Source organism: Ostrinia furnacalis, unplaced genomic scaffold, assembly GCF_004193835.3.
Source record: "Ostrinia furnacalis isolate ACB-3 unplaced genomic scaffold, ASM419383v2 OfSCF1459, whole genome shotgun sequence".
Classification (NCBI taxonomy): domain Eukaryota; kingdom Metazoa; phylum Arthropoda; class Insecta; order Lepidoptera; family Crambidae; genus Ostrinia; species Ostrinia furnacalis.
In genome coordinates this window covers 103,855-123,914 of record NW_021131698.1, presented here as the reverse complement: position 1 = coordinate 123,914, position 20,060 = coordinate 103,855, and the positions used below count along the sequence as shown (strand labels likewise).

Here is a 20,060-nt window from a genome sequence, read left to right as displayed (position 1 = left end):
GATAGGGGGGGATAGTTTTGGCGTCAAATCACGAGGTCTAATAGCAGGAAAGCTTGAAAGTGCGGACTAATTACATAATGAATGGACGCCCTGCAGGGCTACCATAATAATTATACTATTAATAATTCGAATAATGATTATACATATATCCTTTTATTTTCTAAAGTTATTAACAGCAGGTTAAAAGCCTCTTATTTATAGCAATAGAAGGCAAGGAAAACTTAATATTAATTTTAGTAGCGCGTTGAAGTCTAATGTATGGAGCGGTTATGGAAAGTAATATTTTGGGACTTATGCATGTTAAATGTTGTCTTAAATTGTAAAATGCATTAAAATCTGATGTTTATAATATATAGTTATTTTGTTACAGAATGAATTAAACATAAATTAAACCCGGTTTTAAATCTTTCACAGTTACGAGTTACGTCTACCTATATTCTGAAACGTCGCTAAAAAGTAAATTATGTAAACTGTATGGGCTTGATTTAAATTATGGTTTAAATATCAAAAATTACGAGAGTCACAACTTTACAGTCTAAAGTTCATACTTAGGTGAACTTTGATACTTATTTTTATTATTCTTGAGGCAGCCCTATCATTTCCGGGTGAAAGACGTAGGGCTGCCATTCAACTAATTGAGTTCCGACGAGTCGGTCACGAGCGGCCGTGAATGACGGACCCAAGGATTAGCGAAGGTTTAGAAAACTTTGATTATTTGTATAATGTACTATTTGAAAGAAAGAAAGGAAATACATTTATTTGGCACAATAAAAACAACAAATTACAGTTACTTACGTATATTTCTTAACTAAATATGAAAGACAAGACCGTTAAAATATCACATTCCATCGTAGAAATAACAAAAGCTCTTTCATTATTTAAAAACTAGCTTTCCGCCCGCGGCTTCGCCCGCGTGGAATTTTGTCTGTCACAGAAAAACTTTATCGCGCGCGTCCCTGTTTCAAAAACCGGGATAAAAACTATCCTATGTTCTTTCCCGGGACTCAAACTATCTCTATGCCAAATTTCATCAAAATCGGTTGCGAGGTTTAAGCGGGAAAGCGTAACAGACAGACAGACAGACAGACAGACAGACAGACAGACAGACAGACAGACAGAGTTACTTTCGCATTTATAATATTAGTTGGGATTGTGCAGCGCCCCTAGTGGCTACTTTCAAGAAATAAAATCTTCATAGAATTTTTTGACGTATTCGCTAGCTAGCTCACCTAACGTAAACTCATGGTAGGCACACTGAAGTTGAGTACGTGAGCTACCACCCTTTGTTATTGATAAAAAATGTGCATAAAATTTCTACGCTACGAGGAAAGCTAGCGGGTTTAATGGGTCTTTCATCACTACGAGGGCAGTAAATAAAAGTGATGGCTTCATCTATGAGCCATAAGAATTGGGAACTTGAGACATAGGTAAAAACTCGTATATTTATTATATTTTATTTATCAAGTAAACAAACAGCAGATCACAAAACCTGCATAATAATAATGTAAATATCCAGACGTTTTAATAGGGTTGTAAAATCCAGTGATTTATGAATGCAGCGATAATTGATTAGCCGATACCTTAACTGAAGTGATAAATCATCAAGTTTATACAAATGTAGTTTATTTGTAGACTTACGTAAGTGAACGGTAAACCACGGGCACTGACTGTACATAACAACATAATTAATGATTTGTTTCGAACATCAACTGTAGGTGGATTCATGGCCTAATAGGTATAATTGATAATACAAATAATGATTTTAATAAAGAGAAAGTAAAATGTATGGGACTATTACCAGCTGTAGTCCATTACTGCAACTCATACAGCCTGAATCTATAGCATATTACCCAGTTTTGATTTAATTTCTCATTAAGTATCATTAGCCTGTGAAGGCTATATCCACGTTAATTTAAAAGAAGAAAAGTGGCAGAACCAAAGTACATGGCAGGTAGCCTAGAATGCCACTAGCAATGATCTAAATACTACACGGAAGCTCATTTTCGTTGACCTATAATAAAAGCTCGTTGTCGCATAACATATATTTATTTATTTCATAAACGTAAACAGTACTTTTAGACTACAGCGCCATCTAGCTTCATAGATCGATATTACACTATGCCGAGCTATGACGGTGAAACTAAGTCGAGAGTATTGATAAATTCCACTTGGAATTGGATTTTAATTTGTTCTTAACTTTGTAGATGGCAGCACAAAAACTGTTTAGGTATACATCTGAGAAAATTAAGAAAGTGTTTCATCTTACCTTAGAAAGAAGTTTATAATGTTTAGGATAGAGTGCGCTTCGACGAATGTTTATTCACGTAAACTCACTTTGCAGTAGTTGGGTCTCAGGTTCGATTCCTGGTTGAGTCTTATTGTGTTGGGAGAGTAGAGACCAAAAAATATGTTGTGTGCAATACATACAAAGTATAAAGGTATTCACTGCGAGTCTTATAATTTGGTACATTTGGTAGCCATCTGGTTTAATGGTTCCAGTCTTCCAATGAAAAAGTTAGATAGCAGGTTCGAACACTGTTGGGGGTACTAGCACTAGCATTTGATATAGGTATGTAGGTAAATGAGTATTGCTCTACTTTGCTAATACTTCTACATAGGAAGCAATAAACTTATTGGGACTTATTAATAAAAGTTACACCCTAGTTGAACTCTGGCTTAAGTTGTCATTTAGTATGGAAATGACATTTTAATGCAGAGTTCATCCTAGGTGTAACTTGTTATTAATAAGGGGGATTGAGTATTGAGGTAGATCTTAGTAGGTCAACCGTCGAGAATGATTAGGATGCTTAATGCTGGTCGAATCTAAAGCACCATCGACACCTAGAAATACCGATTATTTTACCGGTATTTTTCCGATATTTACGTGAATTGCGTAAGCCAGATTAAGCTGAGTGAGATCGCCGCACAGACAAACATAATAAATAATGCAACGCTTCGCGGTTGTTACTCCCAGACCACGCATGCAACGTCTCAGGCGCTGAGAAACAAGTACCAAATGCAATGGTCTGGTAGAGGATCCGTATGATTTTTTATATAGGACAAAATTTTTAATAACTTGAAAAAATTGAATTGTAGATGGGAATCGAACCCACAACCTTTCGCTTGCTGGACGAGTTCTTTCTTAGGACTCAATTTGCTGAAAGTACACTTCCAAGAGATAATCAAAATTGTGTTGAAGCAAGTCTGCATTCACCGCCACGCTGTCGCCGCGCCTATGCACTGAGTAAACCGCCGCCGCGCCGCCGCCGCGCCAACAAAGCATAATTTCGACCGCGGCGCGGCGGCGCGGCAGCGGTGTTCACGCGGCGCGTATAAACAGTGCAAAGGCGCGGCGACGCGCGGCGCGACGGCGGCGCGGTAGCGGCGTCGTATGCAGGAGCGCTTTGTAGTTTATGAATCAAAAGGAGACGGACTCTTTTGGTTTTGTAACATTATTTGGCATGTTAAATAATATTTTCCATAGCTGCATTGCTGAACTTCTTATCAGGGAGTTACAATATTGCAAACGTGGTAGGTACGTTTTATCACAGATGTGTTATTTCGCTATGACATGCTCTATTTTAGGGGAAAATCTATCTATTGTTCCACTGAATATTTAGGACAAACGACAAAATACATCAAAATAGGATCTAGACCGATCTAAAGTTTTCTTTCATGTATAGGATCTCTAAAAAAGTGAAAATCCGATGCGCGTGCGACGATCAGCATCGCGCACGTGCGTTCAACTTGGCGCAGACGGTTCATCTGGATGCATTACACTTTGGGCGGCTTATCACGTCTTATAATCTCACTAACGCGATGCATTTGTCTATACGAATACTCTGTACTTTTGACAACTATTATGGTCAGAAAAACACATAGGGTTTATAGGGAAATGGATGGTAATGAAGGGTGTGATTTTAAGCTCAACTTACCCCGATTTTCGCGAAGCAAAGATGAGTTATAACTCATCTTTGCTTCGCTACATATATGTAGTAATATTGCGTAGGTATGCTGCTTGTAAGTTTTTTGTATTACCTACTCTTCAACAAGGTGTCATCTTCTTTTGAATAAAATACCTAATTAGTTCGGGTATTTAGCACGCCTTTGCTAATAAACATACATTCAAAAATACATTGGAGTCTTTAATATAATACTTCAAAATATGTCAGAATGTATGTTGTGGAATTGGCCAACGGCCTGGGCAGTATCAAATTACATATAATCCATAAATTACGCATCAATTAACAGGAATTTAAGAAATGTAGAAACGCAAAACCCACGAGATAATTAATAGAAGAAATTTGGCAGTCGTTTATTAGTTATGCAACTCAATAATTAAATCCTATGTTTTAACTATCTCATAGTCATGATGTTACATAAGATCATAAGCAAATAGTTTTAAGAGGGATACAACTAAGAACTATGTATTTAAGAGCTAAGTTTAAATCAACGAACATTTTGATTAACTGAGCATTGAATAAATTAATTGTAACTTTTTATTTGTATCGCGATTTTTATTAATTAATTAGTCTAGTACCTATTAAGAGTTAGGTAACTCGTTAATCCACAGTCGAAAACGGTCTACTTTTTTTTATGCAGATCAAGGCAGATATTTAAAAGCAATCACACCTGATGTTAAAAGTCTAGGAAGATAATTAAGTACACATGGTGGAGTTTTGAAATCCCACCTGGAGGGAAAGTACTCTTAATACTGTAGATACAAAATTTTACTCAAAGAAAACATTCCTTAATTTTTTAAATGAAAGCATTCAAAGATTGGGTACTTTCCCTACAGGTGGCATTACAAAATTCCACTCTGTATACATATACCACACCTACACCTTGCCCAGTAAGTCCTCCACCTTGTCGAGAGTACTAGTAATTAGGCTTTTACTGGGCATTATTTTCATGAATAGTTTCAGCATTAGAAGCAATCCTCTCCAATCTAAGTCCATACTTGGAACTTTCAACCTTGTACCTAATACTAGGTAAAACTTCGATTAGATATCAGTGTGCCTACCATGAGTTTACGTTAGATGTGCTCGCTAGCGACTGCGTAAAAAAATGACATTTAAATGTATGACATATTGTGCAGCGCCCCTAGCGGCTACTTTCAAGAAATAAAATCTTCATAGAATTTTTTGACGTATTCGCTAGCGAGCTCACCTAACGTAAACTCATGGTAGGCACACAGAACAAACTTCTTTTCTTGAGCGAATGATTGATGTCAGAGGTTTTTTTAAGTACTTTACAGTTGTGTCAAATATCTTCTGAAACTTGATTTAGTTAATTAAATTGTAAGTCAACTGATTCAAGCTGCATGCATATACCTACGAGTATCAACCGAATTTCCCGGAAACAAATGATGCATATCGTCTAGTCACTCAAAATAATAGATTTAAGATGCACGGTAATGTAACGGCTGTTCATTTATTTACATAATATTTTATTTCTTTCCGATAGCAATCACAGTTATCTGATAATATCAGATAACTGTGATTGCTATCGGCTGTTCATTTATTTACATAATATTTTATTTCTTTCCGATAGCAATCACAGTTATCTGATAATATCAGATAACTGTGATTGCACAGTTATCTGATAATATCAGATAACTGTGATTGCTATCGGAAAGAAATAAAATATTATGTAAATAATGAACAGCCGTTACATTACCGTGCATCTTAAAATATATTATATCCTTTCACTTGGCAATGGCAGTGGGTGGACGCGGGTAGAATATCATAATNGACTCTCCCTTAATAATAGGTATCTAGAAAACGGTAAATAAACAGAAGAAGAATAGTGACCTATTTAATGAGAGCTGCATAAAAAAAATGAACGAAGTAAAAAAAAAATAGCCTAGGTTCTTGTTTTCTTAGAGTGAAGAAATCATTAAATGACTGTTAGTGGTACAATAAATACATATAGGTAGGTACTTTATTTATTTTGTAAACGGTTGGATATAATATTTGTATATATTTTTTTATTTATTTAATAGGACCACCAACAAGACATACATTAAATGTACATAGTTATAACAATTAATCTAGACAGCAGCTAGATTTATAAGTCATAATTTTTTTTTAATCAAGTAAAAAATCGATTTTTATTTTGACTTAAGCATTACGTTGAGACGCCAATACTAATGTATGTATAGTTAATCTATGCTTTTCGTTTTACTTTAAATAGCACGATAGTTTTTCAGTCACTTCGAAGAACCGCTGTCATAACAATAAATATGTGTTAGTAATAACATGTTATTACTCACACGTTAGAAACACTATTGATTGCACCTTAGCTGTGACAGTGCGAAATAGGCCATCTTCAGATAGGCTCTCATCTATTCTATACTTATAATAAATCTGTAGAGAGGTCAATTCTGTACATGAAATATATTTTCAAAATAACTATCAGAGGGTGATTAGTGATCGATACTAATGCCAAAAATGCAATCAGTAAAATTTTTGTCTGTCTGTCTGTCTGTCTGTCTGTCTGTCTGTCTGTCTGTCTGTATGTTTCTTATAGAAACAAAAACTACTCGACGGATTTTAACGAAACTTGGTACAATTATTCTTCATACTCCTGGGCAGGTTATAGGATACTTAGGAATTCCCACGGGAACGGGAATTAGCGGGAAAATCCTTTTGTATGAAAAATCTAAACCGCTTAAGTTAGACGCTTGAAATTTGGCATGCAGGTACCTTAGTAAACTTAAAGCTTAGTTACAACAGGATATTGCAAAATTCACACGGGAACGGGAGTTAGCGGGAAAAAACATTTGTATGAAAAATCTGAACCGCGTAAGATAGATGAAGGGGGGGTAAAACGAGATCCACGCGTACGAAGTCGCGGGCGGCCGCTAGTTTAATATAAGGTTTCTACTATGCAATGAAATGACAAGTGCTAAAGGTCCTGGGATCTAAGATCCAGAACTATTCGGTTAAAATAAAAACTTTACACTACCCTCTAGTCGACTTTGAAGTACTTAACGGACATTGAAAGTTAAGATATAGGACTCTCCTCATCATCATTTCAGCCATAGGACGTCCACTGCTGAACATAGGAACATAGGCCTCCCCCAATACTTTCCACGTTGATTGATTGGTAGCGGCCTGCGTCCAGCGCTTCCCTGCTACCTTTACGATGTCGGCGGTCCACCTTGTGGATGGATGTCCCACGCTGCGTTTTCCGGTACGCGGCCTCCATTCCAGAACCTATGTGCCCTGCCCATTGCCACTTCAGCTTGCTAATCCATCGGGCTATGAATGCTCCTACCATCTACCATATTAAAATTTACCTCCACCTGACTCTTTTCAACCAAATTAAGTCTACTGCTGAACAAAGGCTTCCCCTAAGGATTTCCATAGTTACATAGATTTCACAAGTATTGCGCTGCCCGCTTTTAGCTACTTCCCGCGACTTTTACCAAATCGTCGGTCCACCTAGTGGTGGGCCTGCTTACACTACGGCTTCGAGCCCGTGGTTTACGCCTGAATCACTACATTAAAACAATGTAATTTATGTTCTGCTTTACAACATTTATGCGTATAATGGGAAACCGAAAGTGTGTTTCATAATAGTTAGTAGGTTCATCTCGAATAATTACTGGTAATTATGATGTTATCATTCAGAACTCCAGTTTAAACATCCGTCTAAGAAAACTCCCACGTAGTACAGTCAGCTGCATACATAGATCATCATCATCAGCATCATTTCAGCCATACGAACTATATCTAATACTGAATATAGGGCTCCCCCAATGATTTTCATATTGCCCGGTAGCGGCCTGCATCCGGCGCCTTCCTGTGCTACCTTTATGAGGTCGTCGGTCCATCTTGTGGGTGGACGTCCTACGCTGCGCTTTCCTGTCTCCAATCTAGAACCTTGCTGCCCCATGTTCTGTAGCACACATATGTATTTCTATTGAATATTAGTTGAACCTTAAAAACTCATGTAATCTATCAATATGTTATGTAAAGGTGAATAATTATAGGGTGTTCTAATTTTTGTCCGTGTTCTTGTTTTTTCACAAACTATACCTACATAAAATAAGACCTCTACAAAATGTAAAGTTTGATACATTTTTATGCAGCTGACTATACAATGTGACGATCAAATCTTTGTCACTGTGGGAAATTGTTTAAATTACAGTTTAATTAAGCAAATTATTAAAGTTAGAACAATTTTCGTTACATGACATTATCATTTCTAAAATTAAGCTTAGTAATGTTAGTTTTCATTTTGAAAGCAAGAGATTACGGGTTCTATTCTCAGTGGGTTCAATATAAAATTATACTGTGAGATGATTCATCACAAAACCGAATATTCATTTTTAGAAGAAGATTTCTTTCTCATATTTTGGTACCAAAAATTGGTTTTTCTTTCAAATCTTTCTATAATTTGTGTTTATTAAGATCATTTGTTTATCTAACCAATACTTAGATGATGGAGATTCCTCAGCAAAATCCGTGTATTGCCAGCACTTTATGTAATCCGCTTCGCACGCGCCGTGTTCACATGTTTGCCGCCGTGTCGCAAGGCTCAAGTGGGAGTGATCAAGAAACAGGGCCAGTACCTCTGTCTTGCAGTGCATCTTAGCGTTAACACTTTGACAGCAGTAAGTCTAGACAAGGGGCACTTTTTGATCGAATCGAAAATCAAATACGAACGGTTACAAAGCATATAAAAACGGCCTTTCGACCGTCTTTCGACATTACAACTGTCACGTTTTGCCACTTGTCTTGGGGGGCTGGGCGTGTTATTGCGCTACTTATGTGAATGGGCTGCTGAGTTCGTGAGGAGTCGCTGTCAAAGTGTTAATATCAGTGGCTCAGAAACAGCTTGACGGTAGCGCGACGTGATCCCAATCTTACAAACGGTTGTTGTCATCCAAGTGTGAGTGTGATTAGACGTGTACACAAAGGGTTTCAAACCAATGTACAGGATTGTAAAACAAACACTTTTATTTTAGGTTAATAAAAACGGCAATATAGCACCACCCCATTTGAAATAAAATAATCATCAACATTATGAATGATCATTATTTGGACTACTGACTCACATGCACTGAAAAGTTAAAAGTTAGTTTTCAAAATATCGTCGTGCCTCACCATTTGTCTCACTATATGACCGCAGACTTAAGCTGGGTTGCACCATTTTACTTTGACTTTAACAAACGTCAAAAATCTGTCAAACTCCATACAAAATACGCCGGTTATCGTTATAGTTACTGTCAAAGTTAGTTGGTGCAACTTAGCCTAAGATTGTTTATGATATAACTAAATTATCTCTGCGAAAAAATCCTCATTACCAACACCGATTTCTAAATGTTGTCCATTTTGTTTTTTAGTCGCGTACGCTATCGACCTCCGACCGGAAAAAGCGAAAATATTAACAAAACTATGCGCATACATTATTTATTACATAGTAATTGCATGTGACGAAATAGTTACATATTCCCACACGAAAATAGACTGAGGATAAACATGCAAATTTTATGTATTTTATGCAAAATAAAATGCAAACGTGCAAACGTAAACCGGAAAGCATCAATGTTTATAAGTTGTTGATTTTAGGTATCGCGTTGCTAACTTTACAAATATATAGGCCTAAGTTGTATAATAAGATCAGTTGCTTAATGTATAAGTAATAATATTAATCTACCAATCTTTCGAAACAGTAGGAACTTTTGTGTCGTGAGAAGTTTTGTTATTACGAGCGCAATATAACTGGTCGAACGTCAATTTTATATTTACTTTTATGATCTAATCATAACGTCTTTTGACTATGTAGTTCGTTAACTATTCTATTTAGTTGTTTTACCAACTGAAGAAAATCTACTTCTATGGTAGAGTCAATTGAAAGCTTTGCTATAATTACTTTTTGTACCTAATTCAATGTCGCACCGAAGTAATAGCGAAATTTTATGTCAAGAGTATTAAAATGTCTTGAATACTATACCTATGCTTAGGTCCCTAGAAAATCTTAATTGCCTACTAACTAGGGCAGTTCTTTTGTAAAATGAAGTCAACAGAGTCATAATCATAAATTTCGGAATAACCACAGATGATGTTCACTTGTTAATTGCTTCAACGTAGGTTTTATAAGCCCTCCCTGTAATAACTTGATGAGATTTTTCCCAATTTGTAACAATTTATGACTTTTATCTCATGTTTATAACCCAAAATGTCACACACATCGTAACTTCAAAGCTTTTAACTAACGTTGCGCTATTCAATAACTCTTATGGAGATGGTACGCCATAAATATACCTACCACACTTTTGTAACATCACCAGTTATCTTTTCTAATTAACAGAAAAAACATCACAGAAGACCGCATGTATGGTGCCTATTGCATAAAATTTATTACTGATCTGCCAAGTCACACAACATTAACTATAATAATAAAGAAATCGCAGTAAGGAACCATAGACTTGGCACGACTTTGTCTAGATTTCATTACTTTTTAGAGATAAACAAGCAGCTCCATCGAGACTTGGCTAGTTTTTTACAGAATGTTTTTGGTGGGATGATATTTACGTAAAAATGATATATAATTTATTTTAATGTTCCAGTTTGACAGATTGTGAAAATGCCACAAAAAAGGAGACGAACTAGTACTATAAATTTTGACGAAACTTAAACTCATGACTCTAAAGTAAATATTGTCTTATATCTATGTTAACATAGCTATGTATGTAGAAATATTAAAGACCAAACGGAAACCATCAATCAAAGTGTATTAATTAATGTTCTTTTGATTAATTTATTATTTGGAGGTCTTTTCAAGTTAGCTTTCCCATGAGACTTAAAAACCAAATGCTTCAATAGTATTTTTGATTGCAGGTCAGGGTTTTAATGCAGACTCTGGAATAGCAACTGTTAAAATGGAGGCGAATATCCCTGTCTGTAAAAATAATTAAAGTTTTCAGTATGTATTTACTTCATAACTAAGTATAGTTGTGTATGTTATTTTCAGCATCTTCAATATCATTAAAATCAGTAAAAAAACAACTTCACCACGAGCTGAAATTATGAAAATATAAAGAGTTAAAGTCTGTTTGGTTAATTAAATTAAAAGAATTCTCAACAAATGTAATGAATTTAACATAACATAATATTATAATGTTCAGTTTCAGTCCCATCTTCTCCAAAATCCACCTAAAAATTTACAAACTGAAACCTAGTGACACATTTTTTTTATTGTTATTAAGGAAGTACATTAATTGAAATTTTGAAATTAATTATGTGTCTATAAGCCCACTACTGACCTTCGAGGAGAAATAAGAAGATGACACGTGCATCTAAGTGTTACACATAACGCAACGTCGAAGGTTGCGTCTGATTGATGTAACAACGATAAAGTTTTGTAACTATCACAAATGAGCCGGCCATCACGTGTGGAGCATCACGCCTACACGCTTCATTTTTTTGTAGATTACACAGTACATACAACAGCAAGTTAGACATAATATTTGTTTCAAAAGCACCCTTATCACAACTGCATAAAATGCCACAGTGTTTAGATTGGAGTGTTGTCGTCTGTACAGACAACACCGTACTATTACTAGAAAACCTGGCATCTTATTTTAGTACAATTTTGCTAAATAAATGTTTAGCCTGATGTGCTTTTGACTGTACCTATCTCAACAAGGTACAGTCGCGGAATGAAAAGGTTCGTCACCTTAGTGTCGATTTTCGCTTGCACTAGGTACTGTAAGAGTCAAACCTGCCAACATAACAGTGCAAGAAACAGTGCTGCTAACATTTAAATAAATATGACGTTTGCTAACGAATAAGGTTTTGCTTGTTTATTTTTCTATCCCATCAGTGCAATGCAATGATGACATTGACCAATTGACAATAGTTTTTTTATTTAATAGGAATTAATAATGGCAGGTTGAACCAACAAGAAGGTTTTACTTTATCAATCATAATAATCTTCTTGACAAGATAAATCGTCAAACAACTTTGATCTGAATAATTTTGAACTTTACTGACGAACAGTTAAAGATTATTTTCTCTAACTCGAGATTATTCTGTAACATAGTTTCAAAAGGTAATAAGTGCTCGCGATTCGTTGAAGGAATCAATTTGAAAACTGACGAACCTTTTCATTCCGTGACTGTACATCTTGATCATGAATCTACCGCGTGAAATGCCATTCCTAAGTATCTTCAATAATGTAATAATAAATACATACCGACATAACCATTATACATATTAGGTAAAGTTTATTACTTCTGAGAAAGCTCGCTTTGAGGTAGATCAAACAGATTCTGTAAGTAGAACAAGCAAATCCAAATACGTATTTTCAGGTTTCTTTTGACTTGCTTTATCTGTTTTAATATCCTACCCATCTGAGAATATTTTCGACACCTAGGTACGAATACCTATTTATGCCAAAGTTACACGATCATGAAGCTCCTACAATTTACAATAATTAGTGACAACCAAAATTTCGGCACTGGCGAAAGAAAAATGATCTTTTCGAATTCATTAATCAAAAGTGTAAAGTAAAAAATGATGAACACTATTTTTGAGTTCATTTTAAGTTTCGACATTTGGTTGAGTTGTATTCACACTAGGTTTTCAAATAATGACTCAATTTTTTAAAATATTTTTTATTTCACTGATCACGGAATGTTTTTTTAGGCTAGTTAGTTCAGTTTTGGATATAAAGTGACTATTTTATTCCAATTATGCATTCACGATGCACATTCACACACTATCATATATCTGAAAAACTTCAACAATAAAAGGTTTATTGTTTAAAGTAGCAAAAGATTTAGGCTAGGTTGCACCATCTTACTTTAACTTTGACAAACGTCAAACATCTGTCAAACTCCATACAAAAAAAACGGTCAAAGTTAAGTGGTGCAACTCAGCCTTAAATTAGAAAATAATATTAAAAGCCATGCTTTACTTTGCAAGGAACTGCTTTGTTGCTTTGTTTTACATCTTAAACCAGATCTTTCATCTTGGTGTGATAAGCGCCTAATGCTAAGCAGGTTGAACGAAATATTTTTGACAGATCATCGTGTTGCAATTAAGCTGTGAGTGTTGCTGTGAAAGCTTACACTGGCGGTCAAAATTAATAGCAATTCTGACTGACACTTGAAACGAATTTACTATGATTATGAAGTTCGAAGATTACGTGAACGTTCGTCGACTGATGCAGATACGATAAGTTTGGAAATAATTGCAGCCCACACGCTGGGAACCAGTAATAGTGTACATTAAATTGTAATCTTAATAACTTTTTGCTGTATACAAGTTCTAACGAAATCCCTCAACTTTGTAAATGGAAAGAAATATATACCTACAATGATGAGTTCATTCGTTCATTAATTTCCAAACTAAATTTGAATAAATGATATTCAAATTTAGTTTGGAAATTAACAATTCAAAACGATTATGCAAACATTTTTAAAACAATTGTTTGAGGAAGCTGAGAAATGGAAGTGCTGACTGCACTTCTATGAAGATTTTTTTATTTTTGTTTGTCTTTTTTAAAGTAGACCAAGTTTTAGGGCTGCCTCAACTCAAAATACCAGTAAAGATGGAAAATATTTCATGTTTCTAGAAGGTCTATAAAAATAAATTAGTAATAGATGGATGGACTGGCACGAGAAATCTTATAATTTAGAAAACTATTTTCTTGGAGTAAAATAAGGACGATTTTTTTTCTCTAATCGCTATGCAGGAGATCAACGAAGAACGCGTTTATTTGGCAGTGGATCATGGTGTGATTTGGACATCTTAGATCAGAATCTCGTCTCAGAAGACGACAATTATTATAATGCTAAAAATATACTTACTAAATTAACTGAAATTTAAATAAAATAACGACTATACCAGGTGAGAATTAAATCCCATATTTTGTTACGTTGTGTACAAGTATAATGTTTTAAGGTATTTAGGAGCAGCCAAGGAATATTTTTACAGTATCTATAGTAAACTCGTTACCCACTAAGTGCTTGACAACCCTAGCCAGAGTGTGAGCTATGACGCAAGTGAACGAGAGATGTATCATTACAATAGTGTTGCGGCGCGTACCTAATGTGTGAAATGTAAATATATTACCGTTTTATATCACCAATTATTTTATTTTGCCACATTTCCGGTACTCTGGTGTTAAATTTAAGAATGAATTTCTATTCATTCTCAAGATGGGATCTGAGATGACATTGTTACAAATTCGGAATATCGACGTGCTTTTATTGTTATAACTATCCCTCATGGCTCAAGTCAATCTAGTGAAACTTAATGTTTAGGTCTTTAAGAACAAGTGAATCCAGCAATTAAGACAATGATACCAAATCATCTGTTGTCTGATGAGCATTATTATACTTAGTTAAAAATAATGCCACGGAATAATAGTCAAGTGTGGTTAGGTTCAACAGTCGTTACTATGTCAGTCTAGTATAATTACTCGTCTAGGTATTCTCACATGCGACTAGAGCCTTTTCCAAAGTTCTCAGCCTAAGCGTTCATTTTTAATTAGCCCATCTCATTATGCAACGTATTTGTCGAGGGAACTGTCTCTTTCTCCACTAATTGTTATGCGACTCTTTAATAGCCGTCGCATTCCCGTCATTGTTTTGGTGAGGGGCTTTGCATCATAGACTACACGATTTGTTTCAGTGTAACGCTGGATCTACACTATCGTGCAACATGTTTTCCGAACTTGTAAACAAAGCAAACTGCGCCAATGTTTACACTTGCCATAGACTATGCTTTATTAAACCATTGCATAGTTTATGCAAGTGACATGAGCGATTCGTAAGTATTTAACTACGGTTGGAGCCTCTTGAATCATGGTTTGGGACTTCATTTTACCCACAGTTCAGTGCGATACATAGGGATCTTTTTGCCTCTACACTTTGCGAACCTCCGATATCTCTCAAAAAGTCTTTCGTCAATAGTGAGACGTGACTACTACAAAGTTTCGGGTCCAGGATATCCTGGAAGACTACGAGTATGGACCGCTTATAGTATATCTGTCTGGAGAACGGAAGACATAATAATATGTCTCTCTATTAATTTGTAGGTACACACTCATCTTCTTTTCACTTAGAAGTTTGATAGTGTCTTAATGGCGACTACGCTTAAGTAAGTTTAGCATCTTACGTCAGTTTTTGTTTTTTGCATCGCATGAAATTAATTTCATGTGTTCTTTTCATATAGCTACATTCAGACAAGATATCGTAAGTCATCTTATAAATAAATTGCTGATAGGAATAAAACTATGTTTCAACGTCAAGGTAGAGTTTTAACCTAAATAATAATCTTAATTTGTGTAAGAACTTTTTATCTTTATTATGTCTGTGTTTGCTACGTGTCAACATAATTTAATATATTGTCCATCTATACAGGGTGGAAACGATAAGTGATCTCACTCGATTATTTCTAAACTAAACAATATATCAAAAAACTAGTTACTGATCCTGAAAGTGCTTCATGAGCTCTATCAAATGGTATTAATAATAGGTTTCTGAATAAACTGGATCTATCCGAAAATTCAATGTTTCCAGCTTCCATACATTTGGTAAAGTCACATTATTTTAAAAACTACACATGATATCGTAAAAGTAATTACTGATTCTAAAAGTGCTTCACAAGCTCTATCCAATGGTATCAATATTAGGTTACAGAAGAAACGGGATCTATCAAAAAAATCAATGTTCCCGTCTTCCATACATTTAGTACTACTACAGTCATGACACTCATCTCTTGAGAATATTATAGCAAGTAAAGCTTAAAACTAATGTTTTCCATGAATAATTTTAAAGAAGAATACAATTTACGAGTTTATTTTAAGAGTTTATTATTCAATAAAATAAAAATACACTTCTAATATTGTGTGTCTGGCATACATTTAGTATGGAAGCTGGAAACATTGAATTTTCAGATAGATCCAGTTTATTCTGTAACCTATTGTTGGTACCGTTTGAAAGAGCTCATGAAGCACTTTCAGGATCAGTAACCAGTTTTTCAATATCTTGTATAGTTTAGAAATAATCGAGTGAGATCACTTAACGTTTCCACCCTGTATATATCATTATCTAATTTTTGACACAGGATGCTTGAACAAGCGGTTTTGTAGGCTCGAGACAGATCATTGTAGCGGAAGGAAGTTCGCATAATATCCGACAGAGTTGGTCGGAATTGCTCAAGCGCACGATTTTAATTGGCCTTGTGATAATTAGGTCATCTTAATTGATTGAACTTGATGGGAAAAAGTTTTATTTGATCTTGAAGTTCCTTTATTTTGTAATACTCAAAGTATTACACATCTCTATCTTATGGTTACGACCTAATATCGAGAAGCGAATTTAATTTATTTTCATTGTTTTTAGCGTAAATATTTATGCTTATTACTGCTATACACTATATTACTCGTACATTCCGCAACTGAATGTGAAAACAAATGAAGGTTAAAAATATTTATTGTCGCATCGTTCATGTTCATTTAATTTAATTTCATGCTATGCCTACTATAGATATACAAACACATAAAGCAGCTGCCGATCCACGTTCACTTCAGTTGGTTTTACTTTTCGCTAAGATAAAAACGTTTGAGTACTCGTATTTTATCAACAGTCTTAAAGAGGCTTATTTATCAAGATCAGTCTAGTCCAGATTTCCACGTGTGTCTTTTAATCTAAAATGTTATGGAGAGCGCAGACGTGTTTGTAGTTTATTGTGAAACCTAAATATCAGAATGTCTGAAGATGCTATAGAGAAAGTGATCGGTCGTTTCGGCAGGTATCAAACCTTTGTGTTAATTTTGCTGATGGTGGGTCGCTTGCCAACGGAATTTGAACTGAGCAACGTAGTGTTTCTGCTGCCCAATACGGATTATACTTGCTTAGACGATGGGGTACAGAATGCGACAAACTATTGTCCCTGTGAGAGCCCTGACTTTGACACTAGCACGATCTTGAGCTCCGTCACGAGTGAATTTGGACTGGTCTGCAAAAGGAAGACACTGTCAAGTCTAGCTCAGTCAATGCTGCAAGTTGGGATTGCGGTCGGTAGTTTGTTTTATGGACACATTTCTGACAGGTAAATGTTTTGTAATCCTTCACTGTATACCTTAGAACTCACTACAGCCAAAAGTGACACATACAATAATGAAGTAAATAAGTAATGCCTAAAAATAGCCTACACCTTTCTTTGTTCTGCAGTGCAAGAGCGAATAGTGAGCGATTAAAATGTAAATTGGCTGATGGAAACCTTGAGTATATTCATGGTATATGGTATATACTACGATTAATAATGTAGATAGGTATAAACCGTTAGTCCAAATTATAACCTAAAGTATTACAGAAGTGTTAATTACACACACATACCTACATAATTTCGCAATAACTTGTATAAAACATTTTTAATTTTTTGTTACAAAATATGACAAAAATGTCATTAATGTTTTTATATTTCTAGATACGGACGAAAAAGAGCAGTCGTGCTTGCCTTGTTCTGCAGCTCCATCTTTGCGACGCTCTCAACCTTCTCCACCAAACTATGGATGTTCATACTGTTCCGATTTCTATCAGGAACAGCCGTGGGAGGAACAATGCTGTGCTGCTTCGTCATGATAATCGAATTGAGTGGAAAATCCTTCCGACCTTATGGCATGGGGCTGATTGAGTCAGCATACGTGATAGCGTACTTCTTTCTGCCAATCATAGCGTACTATGCTCGTGAGTGGAGAGATCTCCAGAAGATCACGTCCATGCCCTGGCTGGTGGTCTTTGTGTACTACTGGCTCATACCCGAATCTCCGCGGTGGTTGATAACGGTTGGAAAGAAGAAAGAGGCTGTCGATGTTTTAACGCGGATAGCAAAGAGGTAAGTTAGTCTGCAACAGTTGAAATCATTTATCATGGTCTCTACTTGTAACAAGCTTATTGTTAAATGTTTTGGGGAGGCCTTTGTCCAGCATTAGAGGTCATTAGGTTGAAGCGAACAAACGAACGAAATGTTATTCGAAAATACCAATATTGACCATCAGATGAATTAACAAGGACATTGGCTACAATGAATTTAACCATTATGTTTTATGCATTACAGGAATAACCGACTAACAGAGAACATCGAAATAATTGTGGATCAAATAGAAGAACAGTCTCTGTCCAAGGACCAGGAGCACCGCAGTGGATCCTATTTAGACTTGTTCAGAACGCCCAGGATCAGAGTGTACTCCATCATAACCCCTTTTGTGTGGGCCATTTGTGCGTTCACATTCTTCGGAATCAACCAGTACATTGGTCGATTAGGAGGTAACATGTACCTGAATGTGGCTCTCTCCGCGATATCCCTTGCTCCGTCTCCAGGTCTCACAGTCATAGCCTCCCTATATCTTAGAAGAAAAGTAACTGTCATCACGTGTTTTAGCATCACAGCGTTATCTTTACTACTATTCCTTATCATACCCAAGTCTATGGAAGGAGTTATATTAGCGTTTGCTTTATTAGGGCAGATAGGGGCATTTAGTGCTTTTGTGTTAATTTATTTGTATACTACCGAAATATTTCCCACTGTTATAAGGAATTCTGCGATGGGTATGTGCTCGGTCTTTGGACGGATTGGTGGTATAGCAGCTCCTTTTGTGGTCAATATTGGAATAGAGTGGGTGTCCATTCTAATAATTAGTGTGCTAGCTTTCAGTGCAGCGATCTCGTGTTGGTTTCTTCCAGAGACAAAGAATATAATACTAATGAATTCGATTGAACAAACTGAAAATGCTTCTAACCAAAATGACCGTGATTGTAAAAAATAGTAAAAGTAAGAAATAAGAAAAATTGTGACGAAATGTGTTTAACTTGTCCTCTAGTCCTGTTTGCTTTAGGTTAAGATTAAATATTGTTATTAAATGACTGCAGATTTTCTTTGATATTGAAGATAAACCTAATCATAAAGTGAAACTGATAAGAACGAGACAAACTAAGGCGTTAGAATAACAGATTCTGAATTCTATGTGTATTAGCTTAGTGTTCTTTTTATCACAACAATGGTAGTGATTATTACGAAATCTAACAGCTACCTCAGTACTTTGTCATAACGTTTTAGTATATCATTGCCTTAGATAAAATGGAATTTACAGATCTATAACCTTCCTCAATGATGAATTGTGTTTATAACATAGACAGATATAATAAATATCACTAGTTCTTATCTCTATTTGGTCTGGTCGTCAAGTTAGTCTTAGTAACTAGGTATCTCTATGTCAAAACAATACTATCGTAAATAAACGATACGCATCGAAATAACATCTTGAGATTAGATAATTAGTATTGAAGTTTCATTTTACGATAAAATTACAAACAATGTTGCACCCATCACTACAGATAAATAATTAGTATCAATAAAATGCATGAAATACTGATGCATATGAATAAATACTTCACAGGGACTGTTTTTTAAAATAGAAGACTAGGTACTAGATGGTGCATATTAACCTTTAAATGAAGTCTAGTACACGAACTACTAGGTCAGTAGACCTAGGATTCGTCAGGATAAGCTTTATCGCGCCATTTTATCGATTTTACGGGATAAAATCATTTTAAGTTAATTAAATTAGATTTTACGGGATAAAAGATTTTATCACGGCGCGTATTCTAGCCCGGAGGTCACGTTAGTAATGCTGTCACTGTATTAATATTTTTGATTATGGACCGCTTTTACGGACCTAGGAGTATGGTAAGGCCGGTCGCACTCTTATCTACCTCTGCCTATGCAAATAAAACGAAAGCGCCACCTAGCTCTACATGCGTTCTCTAAATACATGTGCGTGCTTTGAAAACTTTGAAAATAACAATGTTGAAACTTCATCATCATCATCATTCATTTCAGTCACAGGACATCCACTGCTGAACAAGGCCTCCCCCAATGACTTCCACATCGCACGGTTGATAGCGGCCTGCATCTAGCGCCTTCCTGCTACCTTTATCAGGCCGTCGGTCCAACATGTGGGTGGACGTCCCACGCTGCGTTTTCCGGTACGTTGAAACGTCACAGAGTTATAAATATAAATAAAAAAATATC

The 20,060-nt window shown here is 35.6% G+C and overlaps 1 protein-coding gene across 1 annotated transcript; it reads left to right on the top strand.

Moving 5' to 3' along the window:
* The first annotated feature begins 16,531 nt into the window (after positions 1–16,531).
* Positions 16,532–19,306, top strand: LOC114352860 (organic cation transporter protein-like). Its single transcript, XM_028304603.1, has 3 exons — positions 16,532–17,078; positions 17,457–17,864; positions 18,087–19,306. Exons 1-3 carry the CDS (start codon positions 16,735–16,737, stop codon positions 18,793–18,795), a joined length of 1,461 nt encoding a protein of 486 aa, XP_028160404.1. The 5' UTR covers positions 16,532–16,734; the 3' UTR covers positions 18,796–19,306.
* The last annotated feature ends 754 nt before the right edge of the window (positions 19,307–20,060 follow it).